Below are 19253 nucleotides of genomic sequence, written 5' to 3'. Positions count from 1 at the left end.
GTTTTCCCCTCCCTTTTTTAATAAGTAAACATTTAATTTAAAATTATTATAATACTATAGATTAATAAATGAAGAAAGTATAAACCAATTTAATCGTCTAAATTTTTATTAAAAAAATTACTTAAATTATTAGAAATTATTAATTAATAATGGGAACGATTGTTATAATGGGTTTTCTAGGATTTAAAAAAAAAAAAAAAAATTATTTAACTCCACCGACCTTGATTTTTATTTTTTTAATTTGACGTGATAAAGAGGGATATTTCCACTTCCACCGACCTCAATCAAAATAAAAGGACTCCCAATACCCAACGGAGTTCTCATTTTCAGTTTTCAATTTTCAAATCTCTCTCTCTCTCTCTCTCTCTGAGTCTGAATTTGAGTCGAAGAAGAAGAAGAAAGATTTCTCTCTCTCTTTGTGTGAAAGAGCAACAATCGGCTGACGTGTCCATCTTCCTTGATCGCTTGGAGTTCTCGCTCCAACTCAAGCACAAACGGAAACCCTAGAATTCAATCGAAGCCGAACAAGAATTTCTGATCTCCAAGTTGTCACAGCGAAAGAGGGATTTTTGTTTGTTTGTTTGTCAATTAGGGTTTCCTTTCTTTGAGAGATCCAAAGCCCTTTCCTTGAGAGATCCAAAGCCCCAGAGGTGCTTGTAAATTGTTTACTATTACTATTAATCAAACCCCAGTTTTGTATTTCTTGAAGCATACCCACTTTTAGGGTTTTCATTATACCTCTATATCTCTTTGTAATTTTTCTATCAATTTGACTACTGATAATAGTTGTACCCTTTTTATATGTATCTGGGTTTTTAATTTTCTCTGTAATTCTCGAATATACGCCAAGCGAATTGTATTACTTTGTTGTGGCCACAGGGTTTTTTCATGAAATTAATGAATATTGATTGAATTTTTCTGCCGATTGTTAAATTTTTTTCGATATTCAGTATTTTTTTCTTCTTCTTATTTCTTGTTTGGGTAAATTTTAGTTACTATAATATTGTAAAGAGAGACATTCATAATGGCAATGCCCAAATTGAATCAACTGCCACCGCCGCCGCCTAGGATTGGAATGTGGGAACCGATTTCGACTGCTCAGCCTGCTGAATTGGATATGAGTAGGACCTGGGAATTACAGAAGTTTATGGAGGATGCAGGGTTATACGAGAGTGGTGAAGAATCTCTGAAAAGGCAGGAGGTGCTGGGAAGGTTGGACCAAATTGTGAAAGCATGGGTCAAAAAGGTTACTGAGGCTAAGGGGTATAATGAGGAGATGGTGGAAGAAGCCAATGCTGTTATCTTTACATTTGGGTCTTATCGGTTGGGTGTGAACGGCCCTGGTGCAGATATTGACACGCTGTGTGTTGGGCCGAGGCATGTTACTCGGGAGGAAGATTTCTTTGGTGAGCTTCAGAGGATGCTGGCTGAGTTGCCTGAAGTACAAGAGTTGCATCCTGTCCCTGATGCTTATGTTCCTGTCATGAGGTTTAAGTTCGATGGGGTTTCCATTGATCTTCTTTATGCAAAGTTGGGGTTGTGGGTTATTCCTGATGATTTGGATCTTTCTGTGCCAACTTTGCTGCAAGATTTGGATGAGAAGAGTGTGCTTAGTCTTAATGGGTCTAGAGTTACTGATAAGATCTTGCATATGGTTCCTAATGTCCAGAATTTTCAGACGACATTAAGATGCATAAGATATTGGGCTAAACAGCGTGGCGTTTATTCGAATGTTGCAGGGTTTCTGGGTGGTATAAATTGGGCGATTCTGGTTGCTCGGATATGCCAGTTGTACCCAACTGCACTGCCTAGTTTGTTGGTTTCTCGGTTTTTCAAGCTGTATAGCCAATGGCGGTGGCCTAATCCTGTTTTGCTATGTCCCATTGAAGGAGGATCTTTGGTGCTTCCGTCTTGGGATCCTAGAAGAAATTTCAGAGACAGGAACGATTTAATGCCCATAATCACACCGGTATATCCTTGCATCAACTCCAGTTACAATGTGTCTTCAAGTACACTGTGTATTATGCAGCAAGAATTTCAGAGGGGAAACAATATTTGTGAGGCAATGGATGCAAGTGTGACTGGCTGGAATACTCTTTTTGAGCGTTTTCTTTTCTTTGAAGCATATAAGAACTATCTGCAGATAGATATTACTGCTCGGAAGGATGTTGATTTAATGAATTGGCAAGGATGGGTTGAATCCCGGCTTCGTTTGCTGACTTCAAAGATTGAGAAAGATACAAGAGGGATGCTACAGTGCCACCCACATCCTGGTGAATGTTTGGACAAATCCAAACGATTCCATCGTTGTTTTTTTATGGGCTTGCAGCGGAAACCAGGGGTTTGTGCTCAGGAAGGTGGACCGTTTGATATAAGGTTTACTGTTGAGGAATTTAAGAACATGGTGGGGATGTACACCTTTAAAAAGCCTGGGATGTGGATTGGCGTATGTCACATAAAACGCAATAATATTCCGCTGTTTGTCTTTCCTGGTGGAGTGAGGCCTGCTCGTCCGAAGAGAGCCAGGGAAAATGGCGCTGCTGCTGAAGTTGATGAAGCTGGTGATGGAAAGAAGAGAAAAATAGATGAATCTATCACATGCCATAAGTTGAGAAAATTTGATTCTGTGGCAGGGACTAAGAATACACCTTTGGCAGTGGAAGCTAAATTAGATGATAGTTCAATCACTGCAAGATGTCCTATTGAGGATTGTTCACAAAGTTGTTTAGGAAATGAAGGGTCTTTCAAATTTAGCCCACCAGTGGGAGCTTCATCTTCTGTCAGTGGTTCATCAAGCTCTACTGCAGATGTGATCCTTGTTTCTGATATTGTTCCTGCTCCATCTGTGTGCCAGCAAGGTTCTTCCGAAGAACATGACAGATTTCAAGATGACGCACAATCAATGGGTGAAGCCCAAAAAAATTTTGGTGAAGGAACAAGGGTCGAGAATGAAGGGGTAGGGCAAGGAGTGGCTACAGGGAGAGATTGCTCTAATATCTTCAGGAACGATGGAGGGGTAGAGGAACTTGAGCCCACTGCACCATCCTCTAATGTAGTACCTGCTTCATACGGTGCCCAGAAGCCACTTATCAAGTTTAATTTTACTTCTTTGGTTAGAGCAAACTGCTAGTGCAATACACTAAAATTCACTTGTCTTGAAAGTATTTTTCAAGGAATGAATTCTTTATAGAGTGTCAGACCTCATGCTCTTTTTTTATCCCTCCATTGATGACATCTGCAAAGATGGGCTTGTATTTTTTCTTAGATGGGCTTTGTATTTTTTCTTATTTTTTGGAGGTGGCCTGGTTGCTATAGTGGAAGTTTGCAGTTTACAACACAGGCTTCTTTCCTTTACAGACCTCTTGTATTGAAATTAATTTTTAGTGAATGAATTCAGTTTTAGAGATTCTGACTCCTCTCTCTCTCTCTCTCAACATGTGCTGTTTCTTTCCCTCCCTTCGATATATACATTTGTTGAGGTGGAAGTTGTTGGTGATAATAATGGTGATTGTGTTTTGTAATAGATCTGCTTCAATTTGGCTATTGAGAGTATTAATAATTGAATTTGGACAATTGAAAGCTGGTTTCTTATTGAATTCTCAATTCTGCGATTTCATTCTTGAGAAATGTTTTTATGAAGCTTCTTGAATGTTAATTCTGAATGTACACAGAATCAAATTGGTTTGCATTGGCAATTAGGTGATCTGTGTACGACTGTACGTTTAGAAAAATTTACTCGTGCATTTTTTGCCCAGTTGTCTTAACTTTAGATTACTTATAGATATTTCCCCAATCTGCTTTGCTTTTCATTTTAAGAAAATGAATTGAATGGTATGGAAAATTGAAAATTGAATACAAGTAAAGCATACTATTTTTTTCTGGAATTTCATAATCAATGGGAATTGGAAACTACTTTCAAAATCCTGTTAGTCTGGTCCTTTATAGTTAACAAGATGTGGCAGTAGGTTATCTTCTATTTTCCTCCTTTTTCTTGCAAATGGGGAAAAACTATAGTGTCAGTAATGGAGGTGTTCAAGAACTAGCGTGAAGCCACTTGTTGTGTGTGATAATTTTTTAAGGTGATCTCATTAAATTTATTTTTTGCAATTTGGACTAATTTAATAAATAATAATGTGTTTAATAAATCATATTTTCATTTATTATAGGAATATAAAAAATATAATAAAATAATTTATGTTGTACCAAAATGAAAACAATACAATTTTTTTTTTTTCAAGAATTCAAAAGGCATGTTATCGAAAATACTACAATCCCAAGAAAACTAAAAACTAGGTGTACAGCTTACCCATTTTTTTTCTCATTGGATTTCATTTGAACCATTTAGTTCTTCTGTGTCGTAACAAAGGCTCGAAAGTCTTTTTAAATTCAATAAATTCAAAATGGACTAATTCATGAATTGAATTCAAATGGGCCCTTTAAACTAAGCGGTAGAGTCACGCTCTTCAAAACTAAGAATATAGGCATAAGTCATCGGTTAAAATTCGAGATAGGGCTTTTCTATTTTCCATGAAACTCTTGTCTTAGTCTTCATTTTTCAACAGAGAATATAGATATGAAAAAAAAGGTAATCCCCTGGCCTTAATTTTTTAGTAAAAGTTTAAACCTATTTTTTTCCGCCCTACCATCCAAAACACCAAAAATGTATCTAAATTTTTTAATAAAACTTAACAAAACTACAATTAAAAATAAAAAAAGAAAGGGAAAAATAAAACCCACATCAAAGTCAAACTCATTCTCCCAAATATATAGAACATGTTAGATGTGATGTGATCAAGCCAAATATCCAATACATAATCAAATTCAAAATTTTCAATAAGGCTTTGAAATCACACAATAGAAATATGTGGTTGTTCCCGAGTGAAAATGCTGGTTGTAACTTTATACATGATGATTGTAACTCTTTTTCCTTAACAATATATAAAGAAATAAATAATCAAGAGTACAATTCCAAAGGGAAAAAATTGAGAAATTTTTTGAAAAAAGAAGATTTTTTTTTAAAAAAAGTATTGTGTAAATACTATCATAATCTAATCTAACATTTAATCCAACATTTGAATAATAAATAGATAAATAAATAATTTTAACCAAAAAATTAAATTTGTTTTCTTAAAAATATCAGAGAATACACTAATAATATAAGGAAGAGGAAGAGCAATATAAAATATTCGTAAACACTTAAAACAATTACTCAAGCATCTTGAAACATCATATAACAAAGACGTAATAATTTGCTGCTAATTTGTTAAACAAAATATTTACAAATAGTGAAAGAAAATTGCAGAGACCTTCTTTTTCAACTGTACAAACTGTTCTTCTTTATATTGTTCACACCATTCTGTTGTTTTCCAAATAAACTAAAATTTGATAACAATACAAAATTCAACATATTATAATATGATTTTTTTCCCAAATCGGGTCAACAAAAACAGAATTGATTAAGAGCATTTAGTATTGTAAATAAAATGATAAAAAAAAAAATACTTACATCAAGGAACACATGTGAATTTGTCAATAATAGGATAATGGAGGTACAAACTTGATCTAGTAGGATATTTATAACATACTTGATTTAGACCCTCTTGTGGGGGCAATTGTTAGGTTTTATCTTTCCAACAATCAATGATTAAGATAGACTTGTAAATACCTTTTTAAAGACAATTAAAAAAAAAAGATTTTTTATTCTTCATTAATTTTAATTTTCAGTTATAAAAATAAATTAAAGTAGATGAAATGTAAATGCAAAATTATATGTAAAGTTAAAATTTCCTAGGATGAATTTGTAAAGTTAATATATTTATATATTTAATATTATAAAAAAAAATTAAAGTTAAAAAATGAATAAGAAATAGAATAATGATGTCACCAATCACATGGCGGATGAAGTGGCTCAATAGGAATATAACAACAATAAATGTTACGCTTCATTTTTTAAATATATATATATATATATATATATATATATATAAATTTGTTTAAATAATCGAATACAAGTGATTTATGTAGAAGTAATTATCCAATAATAAATTACCTCAATAGAATATGTCAAAAATTTTCATGGTTTAGAAACTGGACCAGACCGATCGATTGAACTGTTTTAACCAGGAATCGGACACAAAAATGGTCTAGTAAAAACTGATAGTTCAACTGTGAAAACTGCATGTTCAATTGGTAAAAATTGAGAACTGGACCCATTTTCGGTTCTTTGAACGTTCAATTTTTTAAAATCATAGAAATTGTGTTTTTAGAAATTTTTGATATATACTATACATTGAATTTGTACTTTTATGTGATGTAGAACAAACCGCCATGTCCTTCCTAGACTCTCACGCGCACCTGAAATCATCGTGCAAGGTAAAAAGGCACTAGTACATATCATGGGTCTTAGAGTTGGAATTGCTTGAAATTTAGTAGGCTAAAGTGAAATGGCATTCTGGCAATAGTCATGGCTTTACCGTGAAGTACCCCTTGGAAATGGCGAATTCCTTCATTTAGGCCTGAAAACTGCGATTTTGCCATTTATAGTAACTTTTGTTTCCTTAATAACTTTTTGCTCAAAAGTCAGAATAAGGCTCTACTAGTTTTGGGACGACCCTTAAGGTTAGTAGTTTATGATTTTGTATTTAACTCAAATTTGCCATTTTTGGTAAATTTCGGTATTTTGTTACCTAATCGTGTAATTAGTGTGAATTAAGGTTTTAGATGTATTTATATGTTTTCTAGCCGTCAGAGGCAGATCAGATTATTATCAATAAAATGATAGTTTTTTTTCCAATTTTTCTCTGGTGGATTCCAGTTAATCTCCTTGTGAATTCAAGGAACCCCTTGTGGACTCAAGGTCTACTACCTAGGAACTAACAGTTTAATTTCTGTCCATCAAAGAGAGCATCATGTTTGCTTTCTTCAAGCTTCCACGACATCATTATGAGTGCCTAAAATCACATACAGTGTACCCTTAGTTTCTAGCTGCCAACCCCTAGATAATTAGTAATTACTCTTGTTTCAAGTGTTGGTTTTGTATTTTTCAATAAAGAGAGTCTATAAACACAAAAAATTTCACATTCACTTATATGACAAATCAATAGTAGTAAGTAAAAAAGTGATGTCAATTGTGAATCTAAATAAGAACTAATAAAATCTTGCAAACTTAATTGTTGTTAAAAATATTATGATTTTACTAGTGTATATATAATTGCTCTTCAATAAAATCACATTAGTATATAACCAACATTTACTTAAAGAATAATTCTAATGACACATTTAATTTCACAATTTACTAACTCATGCAACTTTGAGTGCTTGTCAGTTTCTACCCATATATACTTGCTACTTTTCGTCGATCACTCATAATTACAAGCAAGTCATGGAAATTGGGCGTGCAAAAGAATGTATCCCACTACTTAAAAAAAAAAAAACTCAACATCCAAGAATAGTTACAACGATGCCATGCTGACACGTGTGGAAGCCCAAAATCTCACTAAATTGGGCCTCCTAGTTAGGAACCAACTGATCCCACATTGTCTAGTTACACAAAGCTATCTATGTTTATAAGCAAGAGCGAGAGTACAAGGCTTGTCCCTTCGGGGACATCCGATAAAATTGGAACGATACAGAGAAGATTAGCATGGCCCCTGCGCAAGGATGACACGCATAAATCGAGAAATGGTCCAAATTTTTTTCTTTCCCTAATCCTTGCGTGAATTCTGCTTCACTGTCTTCTTCGTTCTTTTTGCACTTTCTGCTTCTTTACATGCGTTTTGGAGTCTTGCTCAACAGGTTAGCCGAGACTTCTGCTCATAATTCTTTTAGGGAGAGTTTGAATCTTTGATAGTCCTTATACTTCAATATTAAAGCTTTAAAATAGAAATTTTTTTTAGAACTGTTGAAGCTTATTAATAATTCACACCTTTTGGATTCGCTATAGTTTTGGTGGTTGACTTGGATATTACCACAATTATATTCCAGATTTTCATTGAATTACATTTGCTGAGTTAGAGCTTCTCTTGACTGTTGTAATAAAGTTGGCTGTTAAAACTCATAAAATTCTTTAAATTTAGAACATTGGTACAACTGCAAATGTTTAACTATGAAAATTTTATCCAATTATTTGTGTAATCATGACATAAGAGCAAAAATAAAAACCCAATTTGCAGTTTTGGGCTAAGTACAAAAAAAGAGGGAATGATGACATTATTGATCATCGGCCCATAAAACACATGATCACTTCTCTGGCTTTCATTGAAATTTGAAATTAAGCAAACTGATGGATGGAGTTACTCTGCCTTGAATGTCATTGAGCGACCATAGGCTAACCCATTGCCATAAATTGTCATTGTGCAATGCTGAATGGTTGTCATTGCTTGGGCCCACACTGTGAAAATTCCAAAATACAAGTCATTAGTGTCTCCCGACTAGGAACTCGAGAGTCTAGGATATAGGTTAAAACCCTTGTGAGGATTGGGGTCGTGTAGGATGCCAGAGTGAGCACCCGAGATTGTCTCAATTGTTGCTTTGCCTTAAAAAACTTACTAATGTTATCTATACATCTAAGGTTAATGTAAACTTTTTATGTTATCTAGACATCTGTCTGGGATGTTCTAGTTGATGGTGTTTTCATAGGTAGTCAATGACAATCTAAGCTTTTCACAATTCATTGGTGCCACTGGTGCTACAGGTGGTTTTAGTGTGTGAGCTCCATTTGGGCATATATATAAGTTTCATAGGTACAATCGAACTCTCTAGGCTAGAAGTTTCATATGTGCAATTGCTAGTTCCTACTATCACGCTCTAAGGATTTCCTTTAGTTGGTTGTTTTTGTAGCTGAAGTGGTGCAATCATTTTAAGAAGCTACTGAAGAATTATTTTGACAAAGCTGAGGACATCAATTAGGCAAAATTTGTCAACAAATTGAAGATAAATAAAGAAAAAAGAAAACAGAAAAAGAAGTTAAATTGGTTATAACTTGGAAGTAGATTTGCTTGTAAATGTTCATTATGTTGACGATACTGATGAAGGTGTGATGTTCCATATTTCCTCAGATAATTTAAGATTATGATTTTCCTTTTCAACGAGGAAGAAAATATGATGATAGTTTCTTTACATATATGAATGCAGAAATAAAATATAAGATCCCTTGCCATCCTATAGATAGAGCAACCTTTCTAGAGTTTAGCAATTTGATGAGGAATTTATCCACCGCAGGTGTGTTCAATACTGTGGAATTAGTCTTTCTTGATATGGTTCAAATTTCAGTTGGATGAGCCCCTTCCATCCCAGCTCGGAAAGTAGTTGCAAATTACCTTCCCATGATGTCCTTAAAAGGAGAAAACCTCAGATCCTTAAGATGTTGAAGCATTTTCAGCAGTAAGATTATTGGAAATTTGGAACTATATTCACCCTTTGGAGCAAGGTTGAACTTAATTATGTAAGGTTATGGTCCATGTAATTCCTGTTGGATCTGGTTGATTTGCCACCATCTCCTACTCTGTGGCGTTGCCATTTCCTAACAATGAAGTTTTGGAATCTACAGCTATGTGCCAATGAGCACTGGGTATGGTTTTTATTTGTTCTGGAGCAAGAATGAAATGATGATTTTTGCAGCCATATTTGTGGGAGAAGATTCAAAGTCTAGATTCTCAAATAGATAATTGAAGAAAAATTTGTGATTTTGTATTTAACTTCTCTTAATCCTAGATAGACTTCACTTGTGAAGTTGAAGGAATATGTAGGTTAAAAATGTTTGCTTACTGGTGACTTTGCTATGAAAGAGGAATGGATACTGTTTGACTTTTGATTGCATTGATGCTTTGCACACATAAGCTACTTTAAATTTCACTTTTAAGCAGTGGAATGATATAATTTACTAGTATCCAGTTGCAGTTGTTAATTAAAACCTAATGAGATGTGATTAGAATGATAACTGTTACTCAAATGAGAACTTCCTTTGTGTTCTACACATGTTTTGCCCAGCAAATTTTTTGTGGTAGAAGTGTCCATGTGGACTGAACTAGCAGAAGTTAATAGGGATGGGCCATTGAGCTAGCAAGGGAGGAATGATGGCAGGTCATGGTTTTTGAAGTTGACTCCAAAGCTTCCATGGATGGTTTAATCAACCCAAGTTTACATGGCAGGTGATCAATATGGTTGAGGAGATTAGGAGGTTGAGAAAGGATCAGAGTGGTTCGTTTCAACTTTCAAATGGGTTTGTAGGGGAAAGTTTACTCCCTAGCTCTTGAGTTGAGTATGTGGGCTCTGCGTATGGGGTTTGAGGGGTTTCTGAGCTCAATTGCTTAGCCTTTTGTTATGGTAGATGCTTTTAGGCAGGACTGTTCGTATCATTCGTTTGTGATTATCTTGGTTTTATGTTTGGTAAACTTATTTTTTTGAGAATGAGTAAATTTTTTTCTGTTTGGGGGAAAAAAGGGGAAAAAAGAAAAGGATATTGTAGATTAGAATGGGGGAAAAGCCTAAGTTTTGGGTTGCTCTAAGCCATTTGAAATGAATATTGTGCCTCCAATAATGATGTGAAATTCAATAATTTGGATCTCCTCCAAAACTAATTTTGAGGCACTTACATATTGCCCTATGGTAATCATGAGCAATATGTATTCTTATTCATGGGAGATAGATAAATAGGGGAGAGGTGGAGGTGGGTTGGAATTACATATATGGGGGCATCACAAAAGAAGATATTATTATTGAATAATCACTTGATTGGTTGAATCTCATGTGAACTCTAATCCTATATATTAAACAAAGAACTCTTAAATGGTAGGAGTGTTTTTTTAATTAAGTGGGGAGAAAAAAGAATGGTGCTACACAATAAGTCTAGCTGTCTAGGGACAAATTTTGCCACAATTTTGTTGATAGTGAAAAAGGAAAAAGAAAAGATGGGTCTATGTAATAACAATTGTCCACCACTCATGATAAATCACTTTTAAATAATTGTGGAAAAAATTGTGACAAATTTTGTGTCCCATTTATTGATATAAACGTCGCCCCAAATAATAGTCATGATTTCCCAGGCCCTATCCGCTGACCTTAAGTGCTGGCTTTGTGTTTTCAATGAAATTGGAACAATACAGAGAAGATTAACATTGCCCCTCCTCAAGGATGACACACATAAAACATATGATCACTGGATCTGCCATGTTATGAGTGATTTGGTTCTCATTGAAGCTAACCAAACTGATTGGAGTCACACTTGAGTCTGCCATGAATGTTATGGGTAGTTTTAGTGTGTGTGAACTCCATTTGGGCATAGATATAAGTTTATAGTTTGAAGTTCAAATCAACTCAATAGTCTATAGGCTAGAAGTTTGTTAGGTATGAGTGCTATTCCTGACTCTTTTGCTATAAGACTTTTATTTTTTTTGTTTTGTGTGCGGATAAGTCATGCTTCAGGAATTGGATTGTTTCTGTTTTGGATAGGCCTTTTAAGGAGAAGTATGGAATGCCAACAGGCGCCTCTTAATCTATCGATTCTCTAGCCAGGGTGGTGCAAACATTTCAAGATGCTGATGCAGAGTTATATTGACAAAGCCGAGGAAGTCAATTAGGTAAATTTTTTATTTTTGTCAACAACTTTATAGAAAAATAGAAAAGGAACAACTGAATAGATAGACGAAACCAAAGTTCAGCCACACAATACTGTGTATTTTGATTGAAATGTGGAAGTAGATTTTCTTGCCAAGGTTCATGATGCTGAATATACTCATGAAACAAAAAGAGCCTCCCAATTTGCTTTGAAATGGAGAGAGTTCATTTTACGGGAAAGATTTAGTAGTTAACAAATCTAAAGGTAAGTAATAGTATCACATCATTTTGAAATCAGTAAATCAGTTTAGCATTCATTATTTGGTGGAATGAAGTTTTAAATTAAAAATGTTCTGCGTTTATAACATTTTCACAATAAATCTTTGGTAGTAAGTTGTTACTGGTTTTAATTTAAACACACTACTAAAATTAATTTTTTGTTTGCCAATAACAATCTGCCATTTTTGATTTATTGTGAAAATATTGTGGATATAACATTTCTCTTTAAATTATGTGGCGCTCATGTACACTCATAGATTTACTAAATCAGAACCATGAAGCGAGGCAAATAAAGAGAATCCTGATATGCTGATGAAGTTGTGGTGTGCCTGATTTCCTTAGGTTATGATTTGATTTTCTTTTAAGAGGAAGAAAAAATAATGACAGTTGCTCACTTATAGGAATGCAGAATGATAAAAAAATTATGACAGTTTCCAGTGTGATTCCTCCATGTGATGAATAACTGTTAACAGTCCACATCAAATCCTACAGTCAATAAATATATCCATCCAACATACGCACACACATCATTGTGTAATTAGTCTCTCTAGCTATGAGGTGTTGGGGCCTAAAGCCGTGTAGTGTGCCACTAAATGACCAACTGGGAATAGTTTTGGATTTATACATATAAACATTGCTTTAATGTAAAGGATCGGGTGCTTTGTTTATGTTAATTCTTTGTTTTTGGCAGTGGTTGTTGGTGTTTCTATACTCTATTTGGTTTTACAGGAACACAGTAGCTTAGTTATGATGGCTGGTTGGTTTCTCCCACAACTGTGGTAGAACATAGCAAAAGATGTTCTTCCAGTTGCGTAGAAATCTTGAATGAGGAATTTATTTGGAGGGAAAGAATTTATCCTCACCTATCCATCAGGTCATGTGAGTATGTGACCAAGTCCAAGTCTGAACATACCTTTTTTTCTTTTTCTTTTTTTGTTTATTAAAAGAACGTATTCAATACCTTTTTTTTTAAAAAAAAAAAAAAAACTAAACAATGCAATTTTTTTATTAAATTATAGAAACAATGCATTTAATCTATAACATGTTTTTTTTTTCCTTTCTTCTAAAAAAAAAAGAAAATCTATAGCATTTTTGATATGTTTTCTTCTATAGCATTGGCAATTTATTTGGTCAGACTTATACTCTTCAAATTTTTTTGTTTTAGAGATGATATTATTATCTAGTAATTTATTTATTTATTTAAATGAAATAAACATAGATTATTATTTTTTGATAACCAAATAAACATAGATTATAGTTTTATATATGTTTTCAAATATTTTATTAAGTATTTAATTGTTGTTATTTAATTTTATAACCTACTGTAGGGTCCCGATTCAGGGCCCAGGCCCAACAGGTATGGGGTTCTGGCCCAAGGAGCCCGAGACAATAAATTTATAGAGAGTGGGCTACAGAACTAGGCTTTAACGAAGTGTATATTAGCTAAAATTGGGCCATGCAACAATCGAGAGTAAGAAAACCCCCCTTCACGTCCATTAGATATTCAGTCCGAGGAGACGTGTAGGATATATATCAGTCCTTACTCAAAGGCTATGGTTCTAGCACCGTTCTTCTGTTCTTCGTTCCTTTTTTTCTCCCTCCCTTCTTCATGGGGACTCCCCTCTCTTATATAGCCCTCTTCAAGTTATCAGGGCCTTACATTTGTTGATTATCTGGACCTTCACTTGAGTGCCTGTCCCATCGGACATCCCCCCATCTTTCTGTGAGTTGTGGTAGTCAAGGCAACACTGTTCACAAGTCCTCTCCACATTAATGCAGCCAGAAAAGTAGCTGCCATGCATTTAATGTGGCAGCTACAGCCTCTCCCTTGGCATCCTACGCATTCTTCCTTCTTATGGGCTTGTGGGACTCATCCTTGTTATTAATGCTCTTAGGGGTGGAGTCTTCTAGTAGGCAAAGTGCATGTTTGAGCCATATTTGGTACGTTCGAGGAGACATTTCTCCTCGGACCGTCTTTTAAACATCTTCAGGCCCACAAAAATTGGACCGGGAACTCTTTTGTCACTCACGCCTTCTCCTCGGACATGGTCGAATTTTCATACGGGACCCAAGGCCCATTGTATGATCTTGGGCCTTTGCCCCTACACCTACAATAAACATAAATTATATCCAAAGATATTAAAAATACACCCAAAAGAATATATTATTAATTAATTAATTTCCATACCCTAGAAGTGCGGTGTCCTAGTTTTTCAAGAAATGCAGTACCCTTGTACTTGTACTCATACCTATGTTAGTACTTGTGCAACTTAGCATCTCAACATTTTTAATTCTTACTTTATTCCTCATTAGTCCATTTTTTGCATTTTCATTTTGTTAGTAGGAGAAAATTGTAAAACTTTATGTATTTGTAGTTTTTTTTTTATGATATCGATATATTCAAGTTATCTTTTTATTAGATTTTGTATAATTTAGATTTCTTAATGACTGCCCTAGAAAAAATTCTTAAAACTGCCATTGCTTGCCATTGGTTAGTTTTGTAAAGGTTTATATAAAAAGTGTCCGATTAATGGGTGCCTTTAGGGAATTTGTTAATGGACTATTATAAGAAAGTCTTGATACTATGTTGATGGAAAATATAAAAGCATATCCAAAAAATTTGTTGCTTTTTTCTTTTTCCCTAAAAAGTTTCTAAAATTATTTTTTAAACCAATACTCTTAGGGCATCCAATATTTCTTATATAAAGATAGACTACTTGAAAATTAATAGTTTGGTACATATCATATGAAATTTTCACATGAGAAAAATACTTTGTTGTTAATAACTAATCCTAATATATAATCTTGCGAATATATATATATATATATTTTTTAAAATAAAAGGTAAACTACGTATTTGGTTCATATCTTCTACACCATATTTTAATTTGATCACTAACCTTTCAATTGTGCCAATTTGGTGTTAACTTTTTAGTGCCGTGTCAATTTAGTTTCTGCTATTATCTCTTAGATGAAAATTACTGACGTGAAAAATTGCCAAAATAAAAAAATTAGTTTATTGCCACATTAATAGACAAAGTGAGAAACTAATTTTTTATTTTGGCCGTTTGCCACATCAATAATTTCCATCCAAGAGATAACAGTAGAAATTAAATTGATACGACATTGAAAGGTTAGAGACCACATTGACACAGTGAAAGGTTATGGTTTAAATTGAAATATGGTGTAAAGGGTAGGGACCAAATACGTAGTTTACCTAAAAATAAATTATATATCATATCTCATTACAAAAGAATCAGATACTCTTGCTCATCGCATGGGCCTATGATTAGTTAATATTTAGAGCTTCACGCCAGTTCGTGTATAATAGAAAAATGTGTAGAATTCACACAATTTTGCCTAAAAATGACCCACATCAGTCTATGTATAATTGTGTAAATTTACAAGCTTGTTACAGTAATTGTGTAAATTTACACTGACACTATTCATTTTGCATTTTGTTGCTTATTCTTTCTTTATGTATCTCGAGAATGAAAAGAGAATGGATGGTGGTTGTTGCGTGTAAAGAAAGATAAACAATTAAAAAAATCAATAAAAATTAATATTTTAATGAAATATAGTGTAAAATAGATAATTTGATGTGGGATGTTTTGAAAATAAAGCATGTAAAATAGAACAAGTAAGTTTTTATGCTAAAATAGATAGAAATTTTTGGATGAACTGATATGAATGTTCTAATTTTTATATATTTGGATCTTCAACTGACTGTATTGGATTAGAGGATCATGTGGGCTTTATAGTCTATGACATCATCTTTCTTTCTTTTGACAAATCCACCACTAGATTGCATTGAAGGACGAATAGTAATTAACATCTCATTTGAATGAAATTCAACATGTATTTTAATAACATAAAGAACATATAATCTAATGATTTGATTTTCAAAATATATAATTATATTTATTTTTTAGTGAGAGTTTGGAGGATCTCTCCAAATTATTTTGAAGAAAAACTTTGTCTAGACCAAAAAAGCAACCGAGAAAGATATTTCATACATTAACATGTTACTTCTACATATTTTTTTCACATTTTTTTTTGTTTTTTATGTCCCTTCTTGCAGTGTGGTTGGATTAGCTTCTTATTCGGGTTATTGACATAAAATGTAATACTTTAAAATCATTTTTAACCATGTTAGCCTATTCCATTCACCAATTAATGTAAGAACTATTTTGACACAATACCAAAAAGATTGGACCTAAATTGACACGTGAAACATTAGGGACTGTTTTGACACATTGGACAAACATTAGGAATCAAAATTGTACTTAAATATTTTTCAAAATTCACATCATTGCCCCACTTTAACAGAAAATCCATAAAAAAATTGCCCCTTCCTTTTGAACAAGGGATGAAAATTTAAATCCGCTTCGCATAGCAAATGGGGCAGTGACAGGGGGTTAAATCCTCCTCCCAAAGTAGTTTCAAGCCAATTGCCATGTTTATGTTTAAAAATAAGAAAATATATTTAAAGATTTTTTAATAGTTCATATATATATAGGGTTGGGTTCAAGTTACACTTGATATAATTCTAAGCAATGTTACAACACCCAATAACTTGTTATTGAATTAATATTTTGAAAATCCAACCGTTGAATTATATGTTCTATATATTCTTAATATGTATGCTAATTTTCATATTAATCGGATGCTATTTACTAGTTGATCTATAAACTCATTTTTTATGCATTATTTTAAACTACAAAAATTTGAATTTTAACAATTGATTGATAACATGACTATTAATTTTTGATCACCTCGAAATTTTGCAAGCATGAAGAATATATGAAGATAATGTAATCTAATGGTGAATTTGTCAATATTTGCATCCAATTAAAAAATATTGAGTGATGTAACATTGCTTAGAGTTACACCAGGTGTAATTTGAACCCAATTCATATATATATATATATAATCTTCAAATTGAAAAATTGATGATGTCTGTTTTTATATTATTGAGTTTATATTTATAATATGTTTTGGTAGAAATTTAAAATTTATGATTGTTATATTGTTATGTTTGAATATTTTTTTAAACGATTTTTTAATAATTGAATTATTTTATTGTTATATATATATGGGTTTTAATTTAATATATATAACACATTTTAAATCAAATTTTAATAAAATATAAATAAAATGTTGAGTGGGGTGGGATGGGTATAAATGGGTGCTTGCTAGGAGAGGGATGAGAAGAAAATAATTCTTTGAAGGAGGGGAGGGGAGGGGCGGAGACAGATTTATATACAAATTGTGCCAGGAAGATATATCTAAAGTATCAGATTATCTCACACCTATCACTTTACATTATATATATTTGGTAAAAAAAATATTTTCAAAAATCATTTATATTTGTCACTTTCATTATGGTGTACACATAATTTGGAATTAATTCGTGAAAAGGTGAAAACAATTAATGGCTGATTTTTAGGAAAAATATATTGTTTTTTGAAGTTGATGCTGATTCCAATAATTAATGTATTTATAATTTTATTTATGGAGTATTTATATTGTTATTGGCTTCTCTTGTAAAAAAAAAAAGATTTATAAGATTCATATACGTCATATTATTCACGTTTAATGTATTAAATAATTAATTTTATGTCATTATTTTATTTGTCTCTAACTGAAATTGATTTTATTTGAGAACTAAATCACATCCTTTACAAAAAAAAGAGTGAGATATAGATGAAAATATTTAGTACTTTTAATAGTCATTAGAAGAATCGAATTCTTTTGTACTCTTAACCTTTTATACAGATTTGCTTTTAAATGTTCACTGATGAAGTTGTGATGTGCCTTATTTCCTCACATAATTTAAGATTCTGATTTTCTTTTTGAACGAGGAAGAAAATATTATGATAGTTGTTTACATATATGAATGCAGAAAGAAATATAAGATCCCTTGGTTTCCCATCCTGCAGATAGAGCAACCTTTCCTGAGTTTTAGTGATTTGTTTTTGTTCTGTTATTTGTTTTGTTGTTTTTCCTTAACAGTATTGATTGTTGGCTCATTAGTCTTCCTTTTATATTTTTTGTTAATATATTGTTGGCAATTTTCTTTTGAACAAACAGTACAATGCCTCCATTTAGTCAGCAACTGTTTCAACCTTACAAGCTTACAGCATACATTAAACCCGTTATGCGGAGTAAGAAAATTAGGCTCATGTTTAGCCAATTGCCAATTTGTTTGATGAGAAATTTATCCACCATAGGTGCGTACAATACTGTAAAATTAGTCTCTCTTGATATCCTTTCAGATGTAGGTTAAAAATGTTTGCCTACGGGTGACTTTGCTATGAAAGAGGAATGGATACTGTTTTGACTTTTGATTGCATCGATGCTTTGCGCACATAAACTTAGTTTAAATTTTAATGTAAAGCAGTGAAATGATATAATTTGCTAGTACCCAGTTGCAGTTGCTAATCAAAACCTAATAAGATGTGATTAGAATGATAACTGTTACTCAAATGAGAACTTCCTTTAACACATGTTTTGCCCAGAAAACTTTATGTGGTAGGAGTGTCCATGTGGACTAAACTAGCAGAAGTTAATAGGGTATTAGATGGGCCGTTGAGCTAGCAAGGGAGGGATGATGCATGGCTGGACATGGTTTTTGAAAGTGACTCCAAAGATTCCATGGAGGTTTTTATCATCCCAGGTTTACATGGCAGGTGATCAATATAGTTGAGGAGATTAGGAGGTTGAGAAAGGATCAGCGTGGTTCATTACAACTTTCAATTGGGTTTGTAGGGGAAAGCCTACACACTAGCTCTTGAGTTAGGTATGTGGGCTCTGCGTATGGGGTTTGAGGGGTCTCTGAGCCCAACTGCTTTACCTTTTGTTTCGGTAGATGCTTTAAGGCAGGATTGTTCCTATCATTCTTTTGTAATTAGCTTGGTTTTATGTTCAGTAAATTTTTTTTTCCTATTCGAGGGGAAAAAAGAGGAAAAAAATGAAAAGGATATTGTAGATTAGAATTGGGAAAATCCTAAGTTTTGGGTTGCTCTAAGCCAATTGAAATGAATATTGTGCCTCCGATAATTATGTGAAATTCATTAATTTGGATCTCCTCCAAAACTAATTTTGAGGCACTTACATATTGCCCTAAGGTAATCACGAGGAATATGTATTCTTATTCATGGGAGATATATAAATAGTGGAGAGGTGGAGGCAGGGCTGGAATTACTTATATGGAGGCATCACAAAAGATGTTACTATCAATGAATTATCACTTGATTGGTTGAATCTCATGGGAACTCTTAATCCTATATATTTAACGAAGAACTCTTAAATGGTAGGAGTGGTTTTTTAATTAAGTGGGGGAAAAAAAGAATGGTGCTACAAAATAAGTCCAGTTGTCGAGAGACAACTTTTGCCACAATTTTGTTGAAAGTCAAAAA

General features: G+C 33.2%; 1 protein-coding gene and 2 non-coding genes across 3 annotated transcripts; all 3 read left to right on the top strand.

Moving 5' to 3' along the window:
• Positions 1-322: 322 nt before the first annotated feature.
• On the top strand, positions 323-3415 carry LOC115973190 (nuclear poly(A) polymerase 1-like). Its single transcript, XM_031093437.1, has one exon. The coding sequence runs from the start codon at positions 1025-1027 to the stop codon at positions 3128-3130; it is 2106 nt and encodes a 701-aa protein (XP_030949297.1). The 5' UTR covers positions 323-1024; the 3' UTR covers positions 3131-3415.
• A 4177-nt stretch (positions 3416-7592) lies between these two features.
• On the top strand, positions 7593-7695 carry LOC115973197. Its single transcript, XR_004087640.1, has one exon. It is a non-coding gene; the product is annotated as a U6 spliceosomal RNA (small nuclear RNA).
• Positions 7696-11062: 3367 nt separating this feature from the next.
• LOC115973199 lies at positions 11063-11165 on the top strand. The gene has a single exon (XR_004087642.1). It is a non-coding gene; the product is annotated as a U6 spliceosomal RNA (small nuclear RNA).
• Positions 11166-19253: the final 8088 nt, after the last annotated feature.

This window comes from Quercus lobata, unplaced genomic scaffold (genome assembly GCF_001633185.2).
Source record: "Quercus lobata isolate SW786 unplaced genomic scaffold, ValleyOak3.0 Primary Assembly Scq3eQI_2010, whole genome shotgun sequence".
NCBI lineage: Eukaryota > Viridiplantae > Streptophyta > Magnoliopsida > Fagales > Fagaceae > Quercus > Quercus lobata.
Note: the sequence above shows the minus strand (reverse complement) of the source record. Positions and strands in the feature narration are given on the sequence as shown.

Excerpts from the sequence above, each read along its gene's own strand:
- LOC115973190 (XM_031093437.1), top strand. The coding sequence starts at position 1,025 with ATGGCAATGCCCAAATTGAATCAACTGCCACCGCCGCCGCCTAGGATT.